Below are 27,138 nucleotides of genomic sequence, written 5' to 3'. Positions count from 1 at the left end.
TTAATTTATTTAAGTGTTCCTTTGATGAATTTGCCAGTGTTATGCCCACCAACAAAATGTCCATTGGCTCCCTGAAAACCGCTGTTTAACACAGTTGCCTTTTGTCTTCAGGCATCTGTGGGTTTTTGCTCCAAATTTATTATCAGACATTCTGGAACAAGCTTCCAAACTGCTTCCTGCTAAATATTTGGCAGATTTAAGGCAAGAAGGGTGGAACACAGCCCAGAAACTAATGCTACATTCCCACTTCCTGGCACACCCTCTCATTTCCCACTCCCTGGTATTGGAGGAATTCCTTTTGGTGCAAGGAAATGTTGTGTAACTGAAGAACTCAACATTTTGTATGATTGAATGATTTCAGTACTGATCTGGAAGGACAACTGTTGGATCCATGTTGCTCAGTTAATATTTCATGAGTAATTCCTCTCTCAATTGCATTTAGACTGGGTTAAATCAAACACACATAAGATACAGGAATGGAATTAGCACATTCAGCCCAATGGCTTTGCTCCACTATTCAATCATGGATTAATTATTTTACAACCCCATTCTTCCCATGATGTTTAACCACTTTCTGATCAAGAATCTTTCAATCTGTGCCTTAAATATATCCCACAACTTGGCCTCCACAGCCCTTGTTAGCAACATATTCCACAGATTCACAATCCTTGGGCTGAAGAAATAACTCCTCATCTCATATTTAAAGGGACATTCTTTTATTCTGAGGCTGTGCACTTGGATCTGGGATATCACATAAACAAATGTGACATTTTGAGCAACTGAGTTATGCACGTTGTGCCAAAAATCTTCTTGATACATGACCATCATTTATTGACCACTCTGTCTGAATGTACCCTCACATGTATTAATAACCCATTTCTTAATATGACTTCTTCGAGCCAAGATTCCTAAAACTGTGAGACTCCTTTCAGATTTGGAGCAGTTTTTCAAACAACTTAAAAAAAAGTTATTAACATCATTGAACCTGTGTTACCAATTCTTGATTTCCTCATACAGATTTCTGGCACTTGCTCAAGGTACAAGAAAAACTTTTTAAAAACTTATATGACTGCATCTTCATAAATGTCTTACTTTAGTTACACTCTAAGATCTGGGCACAAACTGACCTAATTTGACAAGCTATTTTCCCTTATTTTTATTCAAACTAATTTTAATCTAATTTTAAAAAGACATTAAATAAATGTGTTTATGGCAGTCAAAATGCAAACTTTGTGTAATATAGCTGGAAATCATTTAATTGCCAAAAATAATCATTTCAGTTAGGGGTCAAGTCCCAAGTAAGGCCACTTTAAGCGTCATTCCTCTCCCTGCTTCCCAATCTACTACAAAGCTATCTTTCTACCTTTCTCTTCACATTAAAACAAACAATCTGACTTCTCTAACTTCTGTTAATGCCCCTCCTCCCCTTCTTACCCCATCCCTGATATATTTAGATTTCCCCCCCTCCTTTTTTTTTCTCTCTTTCTGCCCATCACTCTACCTGTACTCCATCTCCCTCTGGTGCTCCCCTCTCCCTTTCTTTCTCCCTAGGCCTCCCGTCCCATGATCCTTTCCCTTATCCAGCTCTGTTTCCCTTTGCCAATCACCTTTCCAGCTCTCAGCTTCACCCCACCCCCTCCGGTCTTCTCCTATCATTCCGCATTTCCCCCTCCCCTCCTACTTTCAAATCTCTTACTATCTTTCCTTTCAGTTAGTCCTGACGAATGGTCTCGGCCTGAAATGTCGACAGCGCTTCTCCCTATAGATGCTGACTGACCTGCTGTGTTCCACCAGCATTTTGTGTGTGTTACTTGAATTTCCAGCATCTGCAGATTTCCTCATGTCAATCTGTTGAAAGAACTCAGCGAGTCAGACAACATCTGGAATTGTCAACCATGTTGATTCGAACCCCTGCATCAGGACCTGATGTTGATACTGCGCCTGATGCAGGGGTTCAGACTGAAACATTAACAGTTCCTTTCCTCCCACAGATTCTGCTTGATTCACAAAGTTCTTTCAGTTGTTTGTTTCCCCAGTTTCCATCATCTGCAGTCTCGTGTGTCTCTACTGCATTTTAAAATGTGTTTCTCTTTAACTTTCCCCAGTTCCAATAAAGTGCCTGTGACCTACAATGTTAGATCTAATTCTCTTTCATCAGATGCTACCTAACTGCTTCCAATGCTTTTGGTTTCTGTTTCAGATTTACAAAATCTGGCTATTCTGCTTTTGATTTTTCCTAATTGAAATTGACTGTACAAAAATGAACCAAGTTGGTTTTCTACTTATGTTTGTGTATCCAGTCGTTTCTAAATGAAGTTCTTAGAATTTCTTTGAAACTTCTTCATCATTTACTCTAGTTGATGGGTGCCACTTTCAGTGATTAATGGTTGAAATTTTCATTTTCATTTTTAAAAGAAGTAATGTACTCATGGTGTGAATACAGCATCTGAACAGTAATTGTTGATTTCCTGTTTTCATGTTTGTATTGATTTGCAGGAATTTCGAACTCAACTGAATAGATATATTTTCAGGCATGATTTCTGGATTGCAACTAGATAAGTAATTCCAGGCTACAGGATTATAAAATTTGTAGGGAGAAACCAATACACTTTTTTGTAATCAGATCAATGAAATGTGCAGGTGGGAAAGACGGACTAAAAACATTTAGATTTAGAAAAGTATATATCACAGACTACACAGAGACTGCTTCCATTGTCATGGTTGTGATTTTTCACTCCAGTACATCGATCATTCCCTCTCTCATTTGGAGACTTACCATGTGATGTCAACTGAGCTTCTGCAATATTTAAGGAACCACCAGATTTGGACATTACTGAGGTTGAGGTCAGATCTCAATGCAGAGTGGAGATCCTGCTGAAATGGGAAAACTTAGATTGTAAAATATGCTGTTTGTTTGCTTTCTGCCTAATGGGATAATTCCATTTTGTTGTGCAGCAAACACATTCATATTCTCTGAAAGGTTTTGTGAAGATCTTCCTGAAATCCTGGGGCATATTACTGTAACTCTATGACGATGGAAAATATCTTAAGTTTCTTTATTGCTTAAAGAGGAAAAGGAAGCTGATTATCCAAGGAGCAGGATATATGAACCTTATTTATTAAGTCTGTGCAAACCCTTAATAATAAAATACCAATTTTTATTCTTTGAATATAAATTCAAAAGCTTTTCCTCCCCTCAATATTTGCACTTCTGTGTTTAAATAGTACTTTTACTACTTTTACTCATAGGTCACCGAACGAGAACTGAAGTCAGGAGGAGCCAATATTCAAGTATCAGAGAAAAACAAAAAGGAATATATTGAGCGGATGGTGAAATGGAGAGTGGAAAGGGGTGTTGTTCAGCAGACTGAAGCCTTGGTTCGTGGTTTCTATGAGGTAGATTGAAGCCTTCAGAAAATTGAAAATGTACATGAGCTCAATCAGTAAAACACAAAATTCTCTCCATACAGGCTATTGAACTTACTGAGAGTTTCCTGATTTCAGATTCCTTGGCATTAATGTATTTTTCATTTTGCTTTAGTAAATGATTGGAGAAATTCCTTTAAAATTAACTTTCAGTTGAGTTTCTACTTCCAACTGGATCCACCATCCAACCAACAACAGGCCACTCTCTCCCAATACCCCAACCACCAGTCATTACATCCCCTTGTTATTCTCTGAATTTTTGAAAACTTTTGTTCTTTGGCAGGGGAAATCTTATGGACTGACCAAGTTCTTAAAGTATAACCGGCAATAGCAAGGGTTGACAAACTACTTAACGTAATAGCTGAGACTGATCTTGCCCATTGAAGACTTTCAGGAGAAGTCACTGGATACAGATCACATTTAGGAATTGAGTCAAGTTTTGGAATTTTAGACATTTAGTTTACCAGAAGCTGGAACAAATGATCTGATGTTGACGGGGTCTGAATTTCTGAGTGAGAATGTAGTTGTTAAAATAGAATGATTGCTCATCTTGCAGTTCCAAATCAGAATTCTAATACTGAGTACTCAGTGATCCTGATAGAAGTTATGACAAATGCAGGTTTATGACTAATGGATGCTATGAGTCATAAATGAATTTCTGATACAAAGCATGCAGCTATACTGTATACATTCACTGTTTTTCTTTGACATAATGTCATGCAATTGAAATCTAGAATTAGAAAATATATTCAAATTAATCTGTTTATGAGAACAAAAGCAAACATTCCTGGAACTACCATTACTTTTACTATTGAATAAATGTAATGGGTATTTGGTCCTTTGAATTCTCGGTCATAGTTAATACTCTGTGATGAGGACCAACTCTTTTGGAAGTTCCCACCTATTTGACCTTCCATCTGCTGGTTATGAGATTAGTTATTTCTACCAATTGTGTGCTGTATATTCTGATTAATATATATGTAGTCTTGCGTTGTAGCTTCACCAGGTAGGCAATTTGTTTTTGGTGCTGCCTTCTACAGCTCAGCATATCACAGTGTCCAACCTCGCCTCCATGGACTCTGTCCACACTTCTGGCTACCTCAATAAAACAGTAAAGACCCAAATGACTTCAGCATTCTCCCTTCTGTCCCCCACCCCCCACCATTGGGCAGAAAATACCAAAGCCTGAAAGCACCTACCATCAGGCTGAAGAATAACTTCTATCCAGACTACCAGACAGTCACCTTGTATGATAAAAATGGGCTCTTGACCTCACAGTCTATCTTATTATGGCCTTGGACCTTATTATCTAGCTACATTACAATTTCTCTGCCTTTTGTTCTACCTCAATGATCTGATGCGATGAAATGAGTTGTATGGATGGCACACAAAACAGAGTTTTTCACTCTACCTCAGTACCTATGACAATACTAAACCAATTTACCAATGTAAAGGTTGGCTCTCCTAGTTTGGTAGCTCCTCTGATGGTGTGTCCTGCCAATGGGACAGAAAATACCCAGTGCGGGGAGTTTGTAAGGTTTGATTGTATGACGAAGACTATCTCAGACTGTTTCCTGACTAGTCTATCTAATCCTGACTAATTTCCTGACAGCTATCCCAATCTAGAGGCCAATTTACTTGTCAATTTGGAGGATATGTCAAAATCGACTGGGCTAGGAGTGACTCTGATCCATTCAAATTCATTTCTTTGCTTGATGCTGGATGACTTTATTCTTTTCCACAACAATGTCTTCCCCGGCCATTTCAGAATTAGCCACATCCTTGAGTCTAGAGTCACATTCTGGCCAGATAAATAAATACCTACAAGGGACATTAGTAAAGGATGTGGAGCGTTTAATGATGCCAGCGGATTTCCCCCCCCCCCCCCCCCAATTTCCAGATTACTAATTGGAATTAAAATTCTCAGCAGCTGTGCTTGGGTTTGAACTCAGGCCTCTGGGCTGTTAGTCTATAATATAGCTGGTCTGTTGCCACCATTCTCATGAAGAAGTTTTAAAGCAAAATTGGTAAATATATGAAAAAAAAGTATTAATGTATATATACATAGACTAGACTATTCAAAGAAATGCCATGAGTGATAGTCAAGCAGCCTCTGTCTATACTCCCAAATTCTCTGATTCAGTAAATCAAATTCCAAGTATTACATTTATAAAACTATTCATCTTATACTTACAAAAGCTACATCCACTTGGCATGATTAACTTATTATTATTTAATTATTTATGGTTTTATATTGCTATATTTCTTCACTATTCTTGGTGCGGCTGTAATGAAACCCGATTTCCCTCAGGATCAATAAAGTATGTCTGTCTGTCTGTCTGTATTTTTCCAGTTCTATTTTGATTCACAATGTGAGATAATTCTTTTCAGATAAACTGTTGTCATATCTGTTGTAAACCTGTTGTTAAACTTCCAACAGATTAACAGTTGACTTGCTTTACAGGTGGTAGATTCAAGGCTGGTATCAGTGTTTGACGCCCGAGAGCTGGAACTGGTTATTGCAGGCACAGCAGAGATTGATCTGAATGACTGGCGCAATAACACTGAGTATCGAAGTGGTGAGTGCTTCCCTCTTTCTCAGTCCTTGGGACACTGCAGATAGCTGAATTACATGCTGGACAATTGGTTTGTCTTGTTGCCACCCTGAATTAAAATTCACTCCTCGTTACACAACAGTGCAGTACACAATAGGCCCTCTGCCTATTCTGACCTGGTAGATGATTATCTAAAAAGACTGCACTAGGGATGGCACTCACACATCTTGATACAGCTTGCTGCCCAGGGCCCTGGAAGAAGGTTAATGACTCTGAGGTCCTGGGATAAATGTCGGGCTCTGCTGGGTTGATGAAGGTTCACTGAGGAATGAGATGTGCAGTTTACTTGTATTTTCTCAGCAGCTTTCAGGACTAGTTAGTTCCCAACAGATCTGGAAAAATTTAGTACAATATTCATGGTAGGTACTCCACTCAGTTTAAGGTGCATTTTGTACCTGATTAACATACTTAACAAGGTTAGGCAAATGTTCTGAACATTTAACTGTTGTCTGCTTGTCACTACACCTCAGCAACCACTTCCTTCTAACTCCCCACCGATGTTCATGCCCTCCATAAGTTCTGTTTCTCTTATGTATTTCAAGCAGTGGGAAGACAGGCAAAACTCAGAAAATGTTTTCTGAAAATGAGGTCGGGATTGAATCCCAGGCACTAGAGTCGTGAGGTAGCAGCTCTCTTATCTGTGTCACTGAACGACAGCTCACACTGATGTGTGTACTTCCTTTCTCATTAATACCATTTTTCATCAGATCTTGTTTAAAGGATTTATCTCCAAAATCCACTTTGAGACTCTCCAACATTTTCTGGAAGGGTCATTATATAACAGAGAGTGAAAAAGGTGACCTTAAGCCTATCACCATCCACTTCCTACAGATAAAAAGGGTTGTTATAATCATCTGCTAATCCAGTCCCCATATCTAATTTCAAATTAAATGGAGTCATTTCCTTCAATGTCACTCATCTCTAATTAAAAAAGGATTTGAACCCAAAACGTATTCTTGAACACTTAATTTGGCTGACATTGCGTGCGATACTGAGAGAAAGATGAATTGTCAGAAAGTCATGTTTTTCCATGACCTAAAACCTTATTTTGTCCCTGCTGTTGATTCAGATCGACGATAAAGATGCTGTGGTGCCATTTAGAAAGAGTGGTTTGCCCCGTCAGTCCTTTAAACTGATCATTTTCCTTAGTGTTGCTTATGCGATCCTGTTATCTGCAAAATAAATGCCAATTTTGTGTGAAATAATTTCTGTTTCCAACCTTCTCTAAGAATTCTCCTCCCACTATAACATTCAAACATATTTATTTATTTGGTTTTTTGCTATTATCAAGATTGAGAGTAATTTATCAATTATTTTCTGGAGTAATCTGTCCTACTGAATCTAGATGGAAATTATTGTGAAGACTCTTGTTAAGAGTTCAGATGTGCCAGAAACCCAGCCAATTGATAAACATATAGTCACGAATATGGTCTTGCATTTAATGCACAGGTTATCACGATGGTCACATTGTAATAAAGTGGTTCTGGATGGCTGTGGAGCACTTCAATAACGAGCAGCGTCTCCGGCTTTTACAGGTACGCAATAAGAGAGCTTGGTATTGATCTTACGTGGCTCAGAAGGTTGGATGCTAGTCCTAACAGTCTAGTTTAAGTCCATTTGTTTCACATTTCTTATAACTGTTTTTAAGTCCCAAAATGGCTGTGTTTGACTAGTTAACACCTCTGTTAAAGCAAGCAGTAGAAGCATCCAATTAGAACGCCTGAGGTGTTGCTAATTAATATCGTAAATAGCCATTTCTGATTTACAAAATTACTACAGAATAAAAGGTAATCTGATGAAAGCTCTTTAAAATAATTTCAAATGATTGTTTTCAGAAGCAACGTGAAATATTTACCTGAGACAATGTTCTGGGTTAGTCTAAATCTATGCAGGATGTTATCAGAGAGTTACGTTGTTCAGGTTTACAAGTGGTAATGAGCTCCTCGAATTAAGCAGTTCATTACATGATGAGACACTGTAAATTAAATAGTAGCTGGTATATTTATTTACAAGACAGTTTTCCCTTTCTTTACCAGTTTGTGACGGGGACATCCAGCATCCCTTATGAAGGCTTTGCTGCACTGAGAGGGAGCAATGGACTCAGGCGATTCTGTATTGAGAAATGGGGAAAAGTAACATCACTGCCAAGGTATATTTTAGGGAATAATTTTTTAAAGTTACTTCAGTGTGTAGCAATAATCCCATTGCTTCATACATCAAAATGTTCTTTAGGAATGAGGTGATAACACTTGCTGATTTCTTGATCTCCTGAATCAGTGCTGCATTGTGTTTCTTCGCTGGGTGATATGATGTGCATAACTCATTTTTTTTGTTCCTCTCTCCTCACTTACTACAAGGAAGAATTGTGCCCAGAAATGATATTGAACATACGTTGGCTGTTTTATTTTCCTGAAATATATACGAGCAGCAATAGAATCCACTTCAACAATAGTTGATAAATATACAGGTGTCCCCCGTTTTTTGAATGTTCGCTTTACGACACCTCTCTGTTACGAAAGACCTACATTAGTTACCTGTTTTCGCTAACAGAAGGTGTTTTCATTGTTACGAAAAAAGTCAGCGCACGTCCCGAGCAGCCAAGCTCCTCCCCCAGAACTGCATTCTAGCCAGCATTGCTTAAACACATGCCTGTGAGCATCTGTGCATTATGTCAATTTATTTTGTGCATCCGTTAGCAAGGTGACTTCTAAGGTATCAGAAAAGCCTAAAAGTGCGCGTAAGGGTGTTACACTTAGCGTAAAACTAGACATAATTAAGCATTTTGATCGTGGTGAACAAAGTAAGGATATAGTGAGTTTGGCTAAGGGTTTGTGGAAGTTGACGAAGATGATGTTGAAGAGATTTTGGCATCCCATGACCAAGTACTGACAGATGAAGAGCTGATAAAGAGGAAAGGATAACAATTGAAACCGAACACAGTAGCAAACGGCCCGAAAGTGAAGTCGTCCAGGAACTGAATGTGAAGCAATTGTGTAGAAAAGTATGACTTTAATTTTTGAAAGGGTACGCAGGTTTAGGGCATATTTGCAGGATGGTTTGAGTGCTTACAAAGAACTGTATGATAGAAAAATACGTGAGGCTAAGCAGTCAAGCATACTGTCATTTTTAAAGCCTTCCACATCAGCCACAGCAGACGACGACCCTCGACCTTCGACATCGAGGCAGGCAGACATAGAAGAAGATGACCTGCTTGCCCTGATGGAAACAGATGACAATGAGATGACACCCCAGTGTCCCACCACCCCAACCTCCAACAACTCAGCCTAACACACTATTATCAGTGTGCTCGCTGTCTTCCCAATTCCAGTAGGTGAAACTACACTGGACGTACATTTTTCTACTTTATATAGGCTGTGTATTTTTATCTGTTATTTGGTATGATTTGGCAGCTTCATAGCTTAAAGGTTTCTGGAAAGAGTGTTTCTGCCGGAAGCGCTTGCATGAGATTTTTGCTGCGGTGGACGGTGCTGCAATGATTGCAGAAAAGTATTCCTACTTTATATAGGCTGTGTATTTATCAGATCATTCCTGCTTTTACTATATATGACTATTATTTTAGGTTTTATGTGTTACTGGGCATGATTTGGTAGGTTAATTTTTGGGTCTGCGAATGCTCACAAATTTTTCCCATATAAGTAATTGGTAACTGTTTCTTCACTTTGCAACATTCCGGCTTACGAACCATTTCATAGGAACTCTCTACCTTCGAATAGTGGGGGAAACCTGTATTAATTCCTGTGTAACAACTAATTGAAATAATGCACTGGATGTATGGTCCTTCATACACGGAAAGTGTAATTTCTGCAACACTGGATGACCATTAGGAAAATAATGCCTTTTAGTTTTGATAACTGATAAATCCTCATTTAAAGCACTAGCATTTCTAAATAGCTAGAATTTAATAAAACTGCTTAAATGCATGATGCAAAATGCATAATCTTTAAACATTTTGTATTCATGCATTAATTGTTAAACATTCAACAACCATGCATGAATACAAAATGTTTAAAGATTCTAATTCTAAATTAATTCTAAAACTAAGAGAACTACAGAACATCTCCTCCACAATCTCCGTCAGCACAGGTGCACCACAAGGCTGTGTGCTTAGCCCCCTGCTCGACTCACTTTACACTTATGACTGTGAGGCTGATCACAGCTCCAATGCCATAATTAAGTTTGCTGACGACACCACGGTCAATGACCAAATCAAAGGTGGTGATCAATCAGCGTGTAGAAGGGAAATTGAAAATTTGGCTGTGGGTGGCACAGCAACAATCTCCCACTCAGTCTCAGCAAGACCTAGGAGATGATTGTTAACTTCAGGAGGAGGAAACTGGAGGTACATGAGCCAGTAATCATTGGAGGATCAGAGGGTGGAGAGGGTCACCGACTTTAAATTCCTCAGTGTTACCTTTTCGGAGGATCTGTCCAAGTCTAGCACACAAATGCAATTATGAAGATGGCACGGCAGTGCCTCTGCTTTCTTAGAAGTTTACAAAGATTAGGCGTGACATCTAAAAGTTTGATAACTTTCTATATTTGTGTGGTGGAGAGTATGCTGACTGGTTGCATTAGAGCCTGGTATGGAAACACCAATGCCCTTGAACAGACAAGCCTACAAAAAATATTGGATATGGCCTAATCCATCTTGCTCAAGACCTCCCCACCATTGAGCACATCTACATGGTACATTGTTGCAGGAAAGCAGCATCCATCATCAAGAACTCTCACCATCCACGCCATACTCTCTTCTTGCTGCTGCTATCAGGACGAAGGTACGAGAGCCTCAGGACCCATGCCACCAGGTTCAGGAACAGTTATTATCTCTCAACCAGAGTGGATAACTTCACTCAACTTTACTCGTCCCATCATGAACAGTTCCCACAACCTTTGGACTCACTTTCAAGAACTCTTCATCTCCTGTTCTTGATATTTGTTGCTTAATTGTTTATTATTATTATTATTCCTCTTTTTCTTTCTTTTTTTTTTGCAGTTTGTTTTCTTTTGCACATTGATTGTTGGCCCATCCTGTTGGATGTAGTCTTTCATTGATTCAATTGTGTTTTTTGTGTTTAATATGATTGCCTACAGAAAATTAATCTCAAGGTTGTATATATTGACATATATATACTTTGAACTTTAAAATTGTATTTTGCACCTGAGTTGCCCACTTCTTTGTATCAGACGTTGTGTTGAGGATATTGGAAAGGCCAAAGATTACTGGAAAAATCTTTTGTAGAAAGTAAAAGTAAACAATTTTCTATCTCTGCAGTCTTAGTATCTTCTTGAAGACAAAAACAGAACCTACACCAGGCTCAGGGGCTGCCCTCAGATATATCATAATGATTCTGCCTTCTAGGTTTCCAGCCAGATTTTGGTGCAAATCAGAAAATTAGCTGGTCTGCAACAAAGCAGGTCTCTGCAGGTGGACTATAATGTGCCTTCTCTCCCCAAGCCTAAGACCTTTGACTTTATCATTCTAATATATTTTTAAAAATCACTTCATAAGTGTTGTTGAGTGAATGAAATCACCGGAGAGAGTTACTGGTAGATACAAAGCAGCTTCTTTATTCAACAAAACAAGGCACAGCAGGCATCATACAGAGACGCTTTCGGTGGAAAGGTCTGCTTGCCCAATGTGGAGCTGAATATTTATTTGCTAAACACAAAGCACAGTTCTATATAGAAACATAGAAAACCTACAGCACAATACAGGCCGTTTGGCCCACAAAGTTGTGCCAAACATGTCCCTACCTTAGAAATTACTAGGCTTACCCATAACCCTCTATTTTTCTAAGCTTCATGTACCTATCTAAAAGTCTCTTAAAAGACACTTAAAGACAATATTTACAAAGTATAGACAATGCTTTCTTTTGAAGCTACATACAGACTTCACATCTTGTGATTTGCATCCATCCCACAGACGCCAGCAGTGTCTGGACTGGGATCCGCAGCTTTTAGGAACTCATTATCCCAAACTGAATCCACAATACATTGTCAAGGAACAGAGGCTGGTAGCCAAAGCCATTTGTTAAATGTAAATGACCTGAACCCTAAAATCACTCTAACAATAAGTTGAATGAAATTGTCAAAGACTTCGCTGTGTTAACTGTACAACCCATGGCCCAGATTTTGTGGTCAGCAACGAGCAATAGCACTGCCACCAATCACAAAGAAAGTTACGACAAACTCTATATTCATCACCATCCTAAACTTCATATTCCATCTGGTGGCCTCAAAACTGATGGCATGAACATTCGTTTCTCTAAATTCAGGTAATTATCCCCCTTTCCTTTTCCCGTTCCCCTTTCTGGATCCCCTCTCACCCCTCCTCTTCACCTGCCATTCACCTCCCTCTGATTGCCCTCCTCCTTCCTTATCTTCTGTGGTCCACTCTTCTCTCCTATTAGATTCCTATACTTCAGCCCTTTATCACCTCCTGGCTTCTTACTTCATCCACCAACCCAACCCACCCATCTTCCATCTCTCCTGGACTTATCTATTACCTGCCAGCTTATACTACTCCCCCTCCCACCCCACCTTCTTTCTCTGGCTTTTACCCCTTGCTTTCTAGTCCTGATTAAAGGTATCAAACCCAAACAACAACAGTTTGTTCCCTTCCATAGATGCTGCCTGTCTTGCTGAGTTCCTCCATCATTTTGTGTATGTTTCTCTGGATTTCCAGCATCTGCAGAATCTTTTGTTTCACAAACCTTGTGATCTCTATGAGATTCTGGCTGTTGTCTAGGTTCAGCTGAAGGGAATTCTGTGGTGCTCGGTAACACAATGTCCTGGGGAGTGAAAAAAAACACAAACGATCTGGAAATAAAGACTAATTCTTAGACCTACTAGGAAGCAAAATAAAGCTAAGTATAATAACACAAGATTACAGCAGCATCTGAAAATAATATTTTGAGAAAACAATGGAATCTGAAATAGGGATGTGTATATAAGAGCAGTTTTTTTGGGGGCCAGAGAGATTGTTAAGGAGTATTTGTGGCTCATTCTAACTGAATTGTAACATTTCATGATTTTGAATAAGGAGAACAATTTGTAAATAGTCAAAGCTTTTATCATCTCTCTAGATCACACTAGAGAATACTCCAATGTTAAAACCTGTGGAAGAGTAGGAATTGTTGACAACAGCTTTTGAGTCACTCTGTTTAACTGGACATGTACATAGTCTCGGCTTTATTGTCAGATTCTTTTCGTTAGAACTGCCAATGCAAATTCAGGGCTTTATATCATAACCAAGAACTGGTAGCTATGCTACATCAGGGCAAATACCATTAGAAAAAAATAGGAAGTTCTCAAAAAGCCTGAGAAAAGGAACGACTCAACTGAATCATCAGCAGCTATTTCAGACAGTAAAGTGTTGGTAGATTCAGATCAAAGCAAAACATGCTTCAAGTCATAGGCTGTGCTTCAAGCGACTTTCAAATCTTCATGTCTTGGAAAGGCAACCCAACTTCTGCATTAATTCTGTGAACTGGTCACTTTATAGTTTGACCAGAGTATACAGAGGGTAATCTGTAATATATTCTCCAATATTATTGTATAGAATAATTCACTTGTGCAGATCTATTTGTGTCTTGACACAAATTAACTGCATGATGCAAGCCAACTGTTGTATGGGATTGACTGAATAGGCTTGCATCATGCAACTAATTTTGTGTCAAGACATAAGTGCTGACAGAAGGGAAATCATAGCTGTGGGTGAGAAGACCAGACGAGATGGGAAGTTGGGGGGGACATCAACTAAATTAAGGAATTTGTAGCTTCAGCTGCACTTAGATCTGCTCTTGAGATTACAGAGCAACAATAATACAGAAGTACTTTCGGAGACTTCTGAATTCTGGAGAATAGTTGACACACAGGGGACTATCACTTGTTTGTTGCTTTGCAAACTGGCCTATCACTTGATCCCAAAAAGAAATTGCACTCTTATGCAGGAGACTAAGAAGCCGCTTGCTCAACCAAGAATACTTAATGATGTGTGACACGAAGCCGGTAAAAATGAGACATGAAAGCAAGGCAGAATAAACAAAATGAGAATCAAAAACAAATTGCTGGCAGAGCTCATTTGGTCAGGCAGAATCTGCAGAGGAAATGGAAGGGTGACTTTTCAGATGGATATGTTCAGGTGAAGGGGCTTAACCTGGAATATTGACTGAGATCCCCATCTGTTCTGGATTCCTGTAACTACACTATCACATATGTCCCAGAATATTGAAAGACGCAAATAAGGAGATTATAAACACAAAAAGTTCTGCAGATGGTGGAAATCCAAAGCAACACACACAGGATGCTGGAGGAACTTAGCAGGTCAGGCAATATCTGTGGAAATGAATAAACAGTCAACGTTTCAAGCTGAAACCTTTCTTCGGGACTGTTTATCAATTTATTCAAAGGTTGGACAAACGTGCGTTGTTCTCCCTCTCATACAGAGGCTGTATGAGAATCAACACACGCAAAATGCTGGAGGAGCTCAGCAGGCCAGGCAGCATCTTTGGGAAAAAAAGTACAGTCGATGCTGCCTGGCCTGCTGAGTTCCTCCACCATTTTGTGTGTGTTGCTTGGATTTCCAGCATCTGCAGATTTTCTCTTGTACATGACCTGTATGAGAAGTATGGTTTCAGCAGACAGTCTGAATCTTTTCCCCAGGATAGAAATGTCAAATGCCAGGGGACATGCTTTTATGGTCAGAGGTGGGGAGTCTGAAGGTGACCTGAGGAACAAGTTTTTTATTCAGAGAGTGGTAGGTATTTGGATAGGTTCCATGCCTAGTAGTGGAAGCAGGCAGTTTGGTGGAGTTTAAGAGGTTTTTAGATTGACACATGAATATAGAGGGAACGGAGAGATGTGGACGATATACAGGAAGATATATATCAAAATTGGCCTAACATCATGTGCTGAATGGCCTTTCCCATGCCGTACCACTCTTATGTTCTACAGTCTCTGTGTCTTCAGGAAAATGAGAACTCTGGAAGTGCTCCAGATATCTGGTTGATTTAATTAACAGGACTGGAGTTAACTTTTTTTTGAAGAAAACCAAAGAGTACAGCAATTTGCATTGTCAATCATTCAGAAAAGAACTTGGGTATCAGTTATCAGCTTTAATATTAAATTAGATAATACATGGAGGTGTAGATGTCAGTGTGATGTGCATTTAAGTTATGATATTATGAACATAAAATTACAAGGTTATCATGTTTCATAATTACCAACTGGAAAGCTTGTGAAATGATAACTATATTGGTTTTATTGACAGATAAGGACTCTAGTATGAATTAAGGAGATAAAGACTTTGAATATGGTCTACAATTAGCTATTTTCTTTTACTTTATGCCTGTCCAGTTCTGCTTAAATTGATTTGTTTTCAGAAATGGCCTTGGGCCTATCAGTTAGTTGTGATATTTTCATGGAGAAAACAATTGCTCACACCAGTGGAGAAACACTGCCTTCACAAATAATAGACCATTCCCACCAGCTTCAACATGAGCAAGAACTCCGACTTGGAACTTCTGGGGAAGGTCACACTACAAGGAGTGAGAAAAAAGATGCAGGAGTGAGTTGAAAAGACATTCGGATTCTCTCCCCCATTATTTTATAGTTCCCTCCAGCACCTTTCAGAATTATGAACTAGAGTCCTGATTTGTTTGTTAATATACATTTAGCTCCTCTATGCACACAAACTTCTCATCCTGAAGAAAGAGAAGATAAAGAAACATGCTCCTTTACATCCAGTTGTACCATCAAATCAGGGCAAATGCATTAATATTCATTCTTCCTCTCTTACGCACATGCCCAGAGACATTTAACTATGGGGTGGAAAAGTAAGGGTCACCAAAAGTGAGTCTACAGGGTCATGAAATAAAGAATAAGCAAGCCAGATGGAAAATGTAAATTGAGATATGCCTGACCACTGAGTTGGGAAGAAGCAAATCTTGCCAGAATGAATTGGAGTTCCATATTCCAAAGACTGTGCTTTTAAACGAATGGTACCTTCAGAGTATCTAATACATGAAAAGGCTCTTGGGGGCATTAACCCCCATGATACAGGTATGAAAATACTGCTTTGCAATGGAGGATTGCATTTTCTTCTTTTGCTCCACAAGATGGAAACTTGATGAGCTACCCTGTGAAAACATAACAAGGTGAGAAGAAAGGAGACTCACATCAGGAATCACAAGAGGAATGGGACTGATCTTGAGTTGATGATATGGAAAAAAATTACTGACACCGGAAATCACCTGATGAACCTTTTATGGTCCTGCTGTTGAGGTACTACCTCTAGTGAATCAAGATAAATAGACTCTGGATTGGAGGACACCATTCAGTAAGGACAATTAATATGTTTTATTATCTTGTGTACTACAGAAAGAGAAAGCTATTCTGTTTAATCTCCAATTAAATCAGGTTGAAGTCAATGCTTGACGAATTAAAAATCAATAAGTCTTTAAATTATTTAATTGGACAGAAGAATTCAGGAAATGGTAAATCAAAAATAGTACCAAAGATGGCAGATCTGTTATTAAAAATAAGGAAGGCTCTGAAAGCAACAAGATAACAGACATTAATGTTGAAAGTAACAGAAAGGGGAAAAACTCAAAACAAAATAGGAGAAATAACAGGACAAAGGAAAATTGTCATTGTAGAGATGTTGAAAGGTATGGCCAAGGTTAGTTACTGAACTTTGTAGTCAACTTGACATTTTAGAATAAATCAGTAAAATGGAATAAGAGACATGAAACTGCAGGCGCTAAAATCTGTAGTGCCAAACAATCTGCTGGAGGAATTCAGCAGGTTGAGCAACATCTGTGGGAGAAAAGGAACTTTTGATACTTTGGGTCAAAACCCTTCATCAGGATGGAAAGTGGAAAAGAAGGTGGTTTTGGAAGGGAGATAGCCCTGATAGTATAGGAATTAGTTCAAGTAGCATGTTTTTTTCCTTAAAAAAGACCCATCACCCATTTTCCCTCAAGTCAATTGTGCTATTTATCATTTCTAGGTTCAATAATGTCATATTGTGATATGTGTTAGGGTGACTGACCCTTACCCAGAAACTCTCTAAACTCAGAGATACCATTATGAATGTAGTGCACATTTGCACCTGTACCAAAATAAGTTAGAGCCAAAGTTTCACATAACAGTCCTGGTGGAACAGTCTCATTCTAACTCATGCACTTTGTGCTGATCAAGGCCCTCCATTGGTTGGGGTCAACCATGGATGTTGCATAATAGCTGTCATATGCAAGCCAGGGCAGTACAATCGGGAGAGCAAGCTGTTGCCCATGCAGTAGGATCCCCCTCCGCACAGTTGATTAATCCAAAGGAACAGCAGAGACTGATATAGTTTGGCACTAGTGGCATCGCAGGAGTTGCCAGTCAGTATTGACCTCAATGTTGGATTGCCTTAGGTACTCCGGCTCTTTCCTCAGGGTTTACTCCAGAAGCCTTCCCCAGGAGTGGGTATAGCCACAAGGCAGTGAAGGTTTGAGATCAGAGTTTTCCTTCTTCTAGATGAGCTGCCAACCACAGCTGGTGAGCCCCATCTGCCTTGGCCCTTTCTCCTGTAGGTAAAAATGGTTCTGCCGGCCTTAGTAGCTAAGCCACATGTGAAGGCCAGGAACTGGACTTGGTTGTCAGAGGCTGTGTGAGATGCACATCACAGGGAGCACTTAATAGGTAGTGGGAGCTTATCACTACTACCCTCCCCCCACCATTTTCTTTTTTTTTCTAGTTATTTAAAGGGACATTCTAACTTTTATAAAGGAAGCTGACCATGCAGTTCCAGAAATGACTGCCAGCTGTTCAGAAATCTTCAATGGCCCAAAGAGCTTATTACAGCTGAGGTGGAAGGTTTTCAACTGCAGGAAGATATAAATGGTCTGCTCAATCAGGCAGGAAAGAGGCATCTGGGATTTAATCGGGAGAAGTGTGAAATAATGCATTTAAGGAGGTGTAAAAATACAAAGGTGCATATGGCACATGGGAGTATTTTGAGAGATGTGGAGGAACGGAGGGACCTCAACTTACAGGTACCCAATTCCTAAATGTAACAGGACTAGTCAATTAAGTCATTAAAAAACATATGGAATGCTTTGTTTTTGACTGCTAGGCATAACGTAGGAGAACAAAAGTGTAATGCTAGAATTGCTAATGCCATTAGTAAGCTAGACACTAAGCCTCATGGAATTGTTTCCTGTTGACTCACTTATCTCTGTCATGCTCATACACTTCATCCATCTTTTCCTAGAATAGTGCTGATTCCATCTACTGTATTCTCCTGATCACTCAATCTTCCCCCCCTTGGTTACCTACTCTATAACTCTGTCTTTTCCTCCTCATCCCTAATGTCAAATGTCATGTCATTTTTCTCTGGGAAGACTTAAATATGGGCCCCTGTGTTCATGCTTTAGACTCGTAGAAAGAACTGTATACTTTCCGATATAACAAAGCCATTCCTACTTTAGAGGTAATTTACTGGTGATGTATAACATCACCTGCTCATCCAAAGTCTTCTCATCCTTGTCTCTTGTTAAAACTCTGTCTTACTCTTCGCTGTAGGACTGGTCTCCCTCTGCCTACTTGTGTTGACAATGGGCCATTAATTGAATCATTGGTAGCTGTGCAGAAGTCCTGCCTTGGCACTTTCAGTAAATGATGAAAAGAACTGAAGTCCTTAATCTATGATTAAGTGCTTGTGGTTGAGACATTGCAGTAATCTTACAGCAACAGCGGAGACTAGAACATCCTTCCCTTCATCTCTAACTTTCAGTATTAATAACAGAGATTTGTATATATTTATGTCAGTCCCAGTGGTCAATTCACCAACTTATGATGACTAACCAAGGCTCTTTTTGTCCGACTGTAGTGCCTTTATGGCAGAGAGGTGTTACTTTTCTTTAATATGCTTTCTTTATTGGAATGCCATTGTTAAACCTTTCTCCACCTTCTTTTAAGACAACACACTCAAGATCATAAGTGTTGAAAAATAATTGTCTCCTCTCCTGCCAAATCTTCCATGTAATAATTTCCTTTTTATCAATTTCCCCAATGACATCTGTCACAGTGTGAATAAGAGGTTCCTTCGGAATTTTGCTACGGTCATTCCTAAACACCTTGAGGGAGATGCTACATATTCTGCCCAGTTACTCAATCTATCTCAATGCAGGTATCCAAAGGGAGTTTACAAGTTTCATTATGCAGCATCAGCATAGTTTCAATGAAATATTTAGAACATAGAACATTGCAGCACAGTCCATCACACATTGTTGTGCTGAGCTTTTAACCTACTCCAAGATCCTTCTCTCCTCAAAACCCTCTTTGTTTTCTATCATTCATATGCTTATCTAAGAGTTTCTTAAAGGTCCCTAATATGTCCACTCCTACCACCCCTGGCTGGCCATTCCATTCACCAGCACTCTCTGTGTAAAACACTAGCCTCTGACAACCCCCCATCCCCCCTGAGGCTAGCCATTTCCGCCCTGGGAAACAGTCTCTGACTATCCACTCCGTCTACATGTCACTTAACATTCTTTAACCGTTGCTGTTTGCTCTTCTCAGAATTCAGTGCAAGACATATTTTGCATGCTTTGAAAGGGAGAACACAACTACAGCTGTGAAGATCCCTGCTGTACCTGATGATCCTGTGATCTCCGTCTCAGAGGCTGATGTTAGACTGTCTTTAAAGAGGGTGAACCCTCTTAAGGCAGAAGGTCCTGATGGAGTACCTGGTAAGGCTCTGAAAACCTGTGCCAACCAATTAGCAGAGTATTCAAGGACATTTTCAACCCCTTACTGCTACGGGCAGAAGTTCCCACTTGCTTCAAAAAGACAACAGTTATATCAGTGCCAACGAAGAAAAATGTGGGCTGCCTTAATAACTATCGCCCAGTAGCACTCATATCGACAGTGATGAAATGCTTTGAGAGGTTGGTTATGACTAGACTGAACTCCTGCCTCAGCAAGGACCTGGACCCATTGCAATTTGCCTATCGTCACAATAGGTCAATGGCAGATGCAATCTCAACGGCTCTCCACACAGCTTTAGACCACCTGGACAACACAAACACCTACATCAGAATGCTGTTCATCGACTATAGCTCAGCATTTAATACCATCATTCCCACAATCCTGTTTGAGAAATTGCAGAACCTGGGCCACTGTACCTCTCTCTGCAATTGGATCCTCGACTTCCTAACCGGAAGACCACAGTCTGTGCGGATTGGTGATAACATATCCTCCTCACTGATGATCAATACTGGAGCACCTCAGGGTGTGTGCTTAGCCCTCAGCTCTACTCCCTGTATACATATAACTGTGTAGCTAGGCATAGCTCAAATACCATCTACAAATTTGCTGACGACACAACCATTGTTGGTAGAATCTCAGGTGGTGACGAGAGGGCGTACAGGAGTGAGAAATGCCAACTAGTGGAGTGGTGCTACAGCAACAACCTGGCACTCAATGTCAGTAAGACGAAAGAGGTGATTGTGGACTTCAGGAAGGGTAAGACGAAGGAACACATACTAATCCTCATAGAGGGATCAGAAGTGGAGAGAGTGAGCTGCTTCAAGTTCCTGGGCGTCAAGATACCTAACCTGGTCCCAACATATTTATGTAGTCATAACAAGACAGTGGCTATACTTTATTAGGAGTTTGAAGAGATTTGGCATGTCAACAAGTACACTCAAAAACTTCTATAGTTGTATCTTGGAGAGCATTCTGACAGGCTGCATCACTGTCTGGTATGGAGGGGCTACTGCACAGGACTGAAAGAAGCTGCAGAAGGTTGTAAATCTAGTCAACTCCATCTTGGGCACTGGCCTACAAAGTACCCAGGACATCATTAGGCAGCAGTGTCTCAGAAAGGCAGCGTCAATTATTAAAGACCTCCAGCATCCAGGGCATGTCCTTTTCTCACTGTTACCATCAGGTAGGAGCTACAGAAGCCTGAAGGCACACACTCAGTGATTCAGGAACAGCTTCTTCTCCTCTGACATCTGATTCCTAAATGGACATTGAAGCTTTGGACTCTACCTCACTTTTTTAAATATACAGTATTTCTGTTTTTGCGCATTTAAAAAAAAATCTATTCAATATACGTAACTGATTTACTTGTTTATTTATTATGTTGTGCTTTATTTGGTGTTATTATTATTATATTCTCCAAGTTATACTATGGAGTATTTCAGGGGGTGATGCACCATCAATAACTCACGCTGAGACATAGGAAGCGAGGTATTGGCTTTTATTGACTGGAAGAATGAACAACACTACATCCTGGGGAATGAGGCAGGGCAACAGGCCTCAGTCGCCTTTATACAGGGGTCTGTGGGAGGAGCCACAGGAGCAGTCAGCAGGGGTCTGTGGGAGGAGCCACAGGAGCAGTCCAGACAGGTATATGTAGTTCACCACAGGGGAAAGTCAAAAGCTAGTTTTATTAATAGCAAAACCAGGGATAGCAATAAGCCTTTTGTTCCAACAACTGTGTTGCAATGGGATCTCTAAACTTTTAGTTTTGATTACTCGATCTTTCTGTGAATTATTATCATAAATAGTTATTTAAAGGTGAGAGGGGACCTGAAGAGCAGATTTTTCACATGGAAGGTGGTGGGTAAATGGAATGATCTGCCAGAGGAAGTGACAGAAGTTGGTGAAATTACAGTATCAGCATCCAGTTGGTTCCAGAACCCCCCGCAGATACCAAAATCCACGGATGCTCAAGTCCCTTATATAAAATGGCGTAGTATTTGCATATAGTCTACGCACATCCTTCCATATACTTTAAATCATCTCTGATTTACTTATAATACCTAATACAATGTAAAGTTATGTAAATAGTTGTTATACTGTATTGTTTCGGGCATAATGACAGGAAAAAAGAGTCTATACATGTTCAGTACAGACGCAACCATCGTAGCTCTTCTGGGAACGTTGATGCTGCCTCGGCATCAGCCGATCCCGATTCTCCCATGATCTTTAAGTTCATGAGGCTGTAGCGCTTTACATAGCTAGCTAGCCATCCCCTACTAGCCTTAAACTCCTTCCTCTCGCTCACAAGTAGCGAACAAACGAGACGCAAGGTGAACAATGCTCAGACAACGAGTGCTGGAGAGAGACTGAGGATCTGTGAAATGGCGGGAGGCTACAGCAGGGTATGCCTACGCATCATTAATTCGCGTGGATTCAGCGTAGTGCTCGGTGCATGGCAAATTCAAGTTTTGCTTTTTGGAACTTTCTGGAATTTTTCTTTCAAATATTTTTGATCAGCGGTTGGTTGAATCCGCGGATATGTAAAGACACTTGGACAGGCACATTGATAAAGTAAGTTCAGAGGGACAAGGGGCAAATGGTGCTGAGCAAGACACCTTGTTGGCATGGACATGTTAGGCTGAAGGCCTTTATCCTTTATCTCTATGAGTCTTAGCTTTTCAAGTAGCAATTTCATATTTAAGTTATGCATCAGTGATGTTCACAATTTAATTACCTTTTAATCTGCTTGGTTGTAATTCAAAGCTTCACCCTCGTTTTCTGGATTTCACTGCCACCATTCACTACCAGAAAGATAATTTCCAAAATGAATTATTTGTCCAGTCAAATCCTGTTCCCTGCTTTAAACGTTATTATCAGTTTACTTGTTTCCTCCTCCTCTGCATGGAATATAATCTAACTCTACTAAGACGATTTCCCCTGTTGTGCACACAGGATTCTTGCCCAATTAAATGTGTTTTCCTGTATTTCTATTTTCTGGTCTTGAGAGAGTGCATTCTTAGTAATGTGATTGAATGTTGAGATAGCATTGGAAATGTTCATCTTTGGGCCTTTTTAATACATAATCTTTTTATATTCCTTTTTTCTACTGTTATCTGTGTATTTTAGAAATAAAAGACTTGCTTTCAAAGAAATATTTCTCGTAGCACAGCTGCTGACAACAGCTGCTTCCTCAGTGCTTCCAGTGACCACATTTCTACACAAAGCTATTCCATTAGACTGTCAATGGCTATTGTGGATTTGGAGGAAAAAGAGGAATTTAAGACAGGCTGGGAAAAATATGGAATCTGATATCCATTAAAATTCAGCCCTGCATTCAAGCAAGTAGGTCTAAGTGAAGACAAGTTTTGATATATTGAAGAGAATTATCAGTTCACAAACAAGGCAATTGTCTTGTGGCATTTAGTTCAGGGACACAATCCCAAATGCTCAGTTCCGTATTACTACGAAAATTACCAGAGCTACTGATTGATTTCAAACCACTACTGATGGCATTTGACACATAGATAACTGATGATGTATTGATGTATAATATATATTTTCACCCCAGAGGGAATATCATATTAATAAGTGGAAAATGAGAGTTTCCTTTTTGTAGAGTCATTCCTGGTGTCAGAATGTTTCCTACAGTTTTGCAAGGAACAGATAATGTGGTGCATTTCAATTTCCATAAGACACTAAATAAGGTATCAGATAAAAAAGTTATTGAGTCAGTTCAGGCTGCTTGGGGTTAAGGGTAATACATTAGAATAGATAAATGAATAGAAATTATCCACTATTACATACAATACAAAGATAAGAAGAGTGAGTTACGAATAGAACAAAGTCTTTAGAGAAACAATTTATGTGAGTGGGCAAAAAGATGGCAGATGCAGTATAATTGAGGCAAATATAAGATTACCACTGTGTTAGGAAAAACAGAAGAGCAGATGGCGTGAAACTTTTAAGTGTTGTGTTCACAGAGATCAAAGTGATCTTGAAATGTAGAAAGCTGCCATACTGGTAAAACAAGTAATTAAGGAGGCAAATGGAATGTTGCAGGAGGATGGAGAACAAGGCAGATGAAGTCTTGCTACAATATGCAGGATTTGGTGAGCTTTCACCTGGATCACTGCATACAGTTTTGTTCTTTAAAGTCAGTGCCCTGAGGTTTACCAGTTTTTTTGAGATGAGAGACCTAAAATGTGAGGGAGGATTGAATAAAATGGCATAAACTTGCCAGAGCTATAGTAGAGAGAGGTGATGTCATGAAAGCATCCAATTTTGAGGAGCTGGGGATATCTAGAAGTAGAGTGTTGTCAAATGATAATGGGCCAGCCACTTAGGACTGAGTTTAGAAAGAACATCTCTCTCATAAGACCCAGTTAGGACTGAAGTGAGAAGGAACATCTCTCTCATGGAAGTTTAACATACCGATCCTTGGAATTCTCTCCCTCAACCCCAGTAAGTGTATTCCAGACTAATGTAGATGTATTTGGACCATAGGAGTATAAATGTTGGTCAGGATTAGACAAGAAAATATAACTGAATTTAAAGATCAGATCTACAGTCTACCAGGGATAAGTTTTCCACACAGAGAATGGAGGATGCATGGAATGCCCTGCCAGAGTAGTGGTAGAGGCAGGCCCATTCAGGGCATTTAAGAATCTCTTAGATAGGCACATGCATGATGGAAAAATGGAGGGCTATGTAAGAGGGAAGGATTAGATTCATCTTAAACTAGGTTTAAAGGTTGGCACAATATCGCGGGTCAAAGAGCTTGTAGTGTGTTGTAATTCTCTATGTTTTATGTTCTTATCGAATGGTGCCAGAGGTACAAGCAGCATATGTCCAATTGGTGCTCCTTTTTTGTGTTACGTTCTCCGAAGTGTAATCGTTGTGTCAATGATATCAAAGTATAAAATGCTATAGCCAATTTTCAAACAGCAGCTCCCATGAACAATTGTAATAATCAGGCATTCTCGTAATTATATTCACATTGTTTAAGGAATAACTATTAGCCATGATAGACAAATAACTAACAGCCCCTGAAAAGGTTGCACTATTATGAGACTGTAATCTTTTATGTACACTGTCTTTTATGGCAATGATGAAATATTGAAGCCCTTAACCACTTCCCCAACACACCTAAATTAGAATTCTGTTTGTTTCCATTAGCGTTTAGGTGTTGCATGAGCATGTACATGGAATAATGTAAGGTATGATACCAGGGCAAAAGGTTACAATTTCTTTGTACTAACCTTAACTTGAAGGGAGGAAGCAGAATGGATGACATGTCTAGGTGTTCATACTAATAAAGTGCCCTGAGCAGTGGCCCATTGGAAAAGGCTTAGTCTTTAACTAGATCTTAGTGAAATACACAATTGGAACACTAACATTACTTTACAATTAATAGACTCATGAGGCTCACAACTATAACCTGTATAATTTTTTATCTCACGATGGGAAAACTTTTATTGTGGGAGAAGGAACAAAAAGGCAAATCCAAAATATTTCAAATTCTTCTGCAGTCAGAAGGAGTGACATGTTAGTTATTCTTAAAGGGTTTCTCTTTGAATTTTTTATTATGGTGTTATTCAATATTGCTATCCATATATTAGTTTCAGGAAATAATTCCCATTTGTTAGTTTTCAGACTTCTCAGTGGGAGAATAGTTTTCATTTTCCACTGTGAGACAAATCCAAATAACTAATGTGCTAGTCAAGAATGATCAGTGCTCCCTCAGAACTGGGCTTGCATGTCAATCTGAAACGTTGTGCCCAGAGTCTTTTACCCCTGCAGTGAAGTTTGAACTTGGATAATTGACTCAGCAGCAAGAACAGTACCACCTGAGCTACAACTGGCTGTGTCATCCAGCACTGAGCAGCTAAATGGAGATCATGATGCCTGAGCTCTGTTAAAATTATGCTGAGGTTTTAGTCAGATGAATGTCAGCTTTATCTGCACCTGTCTCCTGATGAAACTATTGCTTTAGGAATTGCAGTCCCTGTGTATTTCAGCTATGTCGTTAAGTAACTATAGATGGAAAGGCACGAGTATCAGTGGGCATATGGTTAAAGGTTGCCTCTTTAGCATGAACTCCTTGCATTAGATATCTAATCTATCTACTCTTCTTTCATAAAGCTACGTAATGTGTGGAAACCAAAGTGGGAACTCGGTGATTGCTAATAACTAGTCTGCAAAATCAAACTTAATAAGGAATGTTAAACAAAATTTGTGAAAGTGTTGAGAGAAAGAAAGAAGGATGGAAAAAAAGCATGACAGATTTCTCAGCAATCGTTGGTCATTAGTCATACCAATAAATGCTGAGAGGTCTGTAATGCTTCTTTTCCCGATTTCTTTCTCTCACACACTTCCACAAACACACATTCATCCTCACATACATACACAATTCCAGTTAGCTTCCACATATGTAACAAATGTCTTTCAGTTCCGCCTTCCGACTGATCGTCTTTGCTGTGAGAGTGCCTGTCCTATATTTAGTCTCAGATGAATCTCATCTTCGTACAATTAAATACTGAATGACAAAACACATTACCATCTGTTTGCCAGTGATGATTGAAATCAGTGAACTGGATTTTTGAAGCAGAGTTCAATGTGCACATATTGCTGTTGAGCACACTCAGAATACAAGCCAAGAACAGATTTTCCAGTCCTGCTTCAGATGGTTTACATGCAAACCAAGTTTGGTTGGATGGTACCCAAGAAATAGGGAATGAAACCCCAAGCAAGAAGTAAAGCTTAAAGGAGTGGAAAAGGCAAGAGGAGAAAATTCACAGCAAATGGAAGAATTCATAAACAAATACAAAAACTGTAGTCATTGTTTCAAAATACTGTATTCAATAATTTAAAGTGTTAAAATTATGTTGGTGTCAAAATATTTTAGAAACTGCCTTCAGGAAAATTCAGAGGCTGAAATTCTGGACTCACTACACCAGGATTGTGTGTGTCAGTGTGCCCGCTGACAGGTGTTGCCAGAGATGGTTTATTCCATGGGAGGGCAGATTGTATATGCAGAAGTACCTGTAATTGATGCCATGACTGATAATCTTTAATTCCCTTCTGCCATATATGGCTCTAAAGTGACTCTCCACTAACAGTGCATATGGTTAAAAGCATGTCCCACTTAGATTACTGCATCTATTGCTAACATTACAGACTTTGCAACCTGTAGTCATGATTCCACCCCATGATTGACCCCAATCATTACCATTTATGTTAAAGTCAACTAGTGTAACCTCATTAACACATCTTCGCAAATAAGAGATTCTGTAATCAGCAGAAACTTGGTATACCT

General features: G+C 39.5%; 1 protein-coding gene across 1 annotated transcript in view; it reads left to right on the top strand.

Annotated features, from left to right (window-relative positions):
* Positions 1-27,138, top strand: part of LOC140732165 (E3 ubiquitin-protein ligase HECW1-like) — a 453,787-nt gene that overhangs the window by 425,685 nt on the left and 964 nt on the right. The window contains 4 exon segments of the mRNA XM_073054406.1: positions 3,250-3,396; positions 5,891-6,005; positions 7,491-7,576; positions 8,078-8,190. Coding sequence (XP_072910507.1) covers positions 3,250-3,396; positions 5,891-6,005; positions 7,491-7,576; positions 8,078-8,190 — 461 coding nt within the window.

The sequence above is a fragment of the Hemitrygon akajei genome, chromosome 8 (assembly GCF_048418815.1).
Source record: "Hemitrygon akajei chromosome 8, sHemAka1.3, whole genome shotgun sequence".
Lineage (NCBI taxonomy): Eukaryota > Metazoa > Chordata > Chondrichthyes > Myliobatiformes > Dasyatidae > Hemitrygon > Hemitrygon akajei.
Note: the sequence above shows the minus strand (reverse complement) of the source record. Positions and strands in the feature narration are given on the sequence as shown.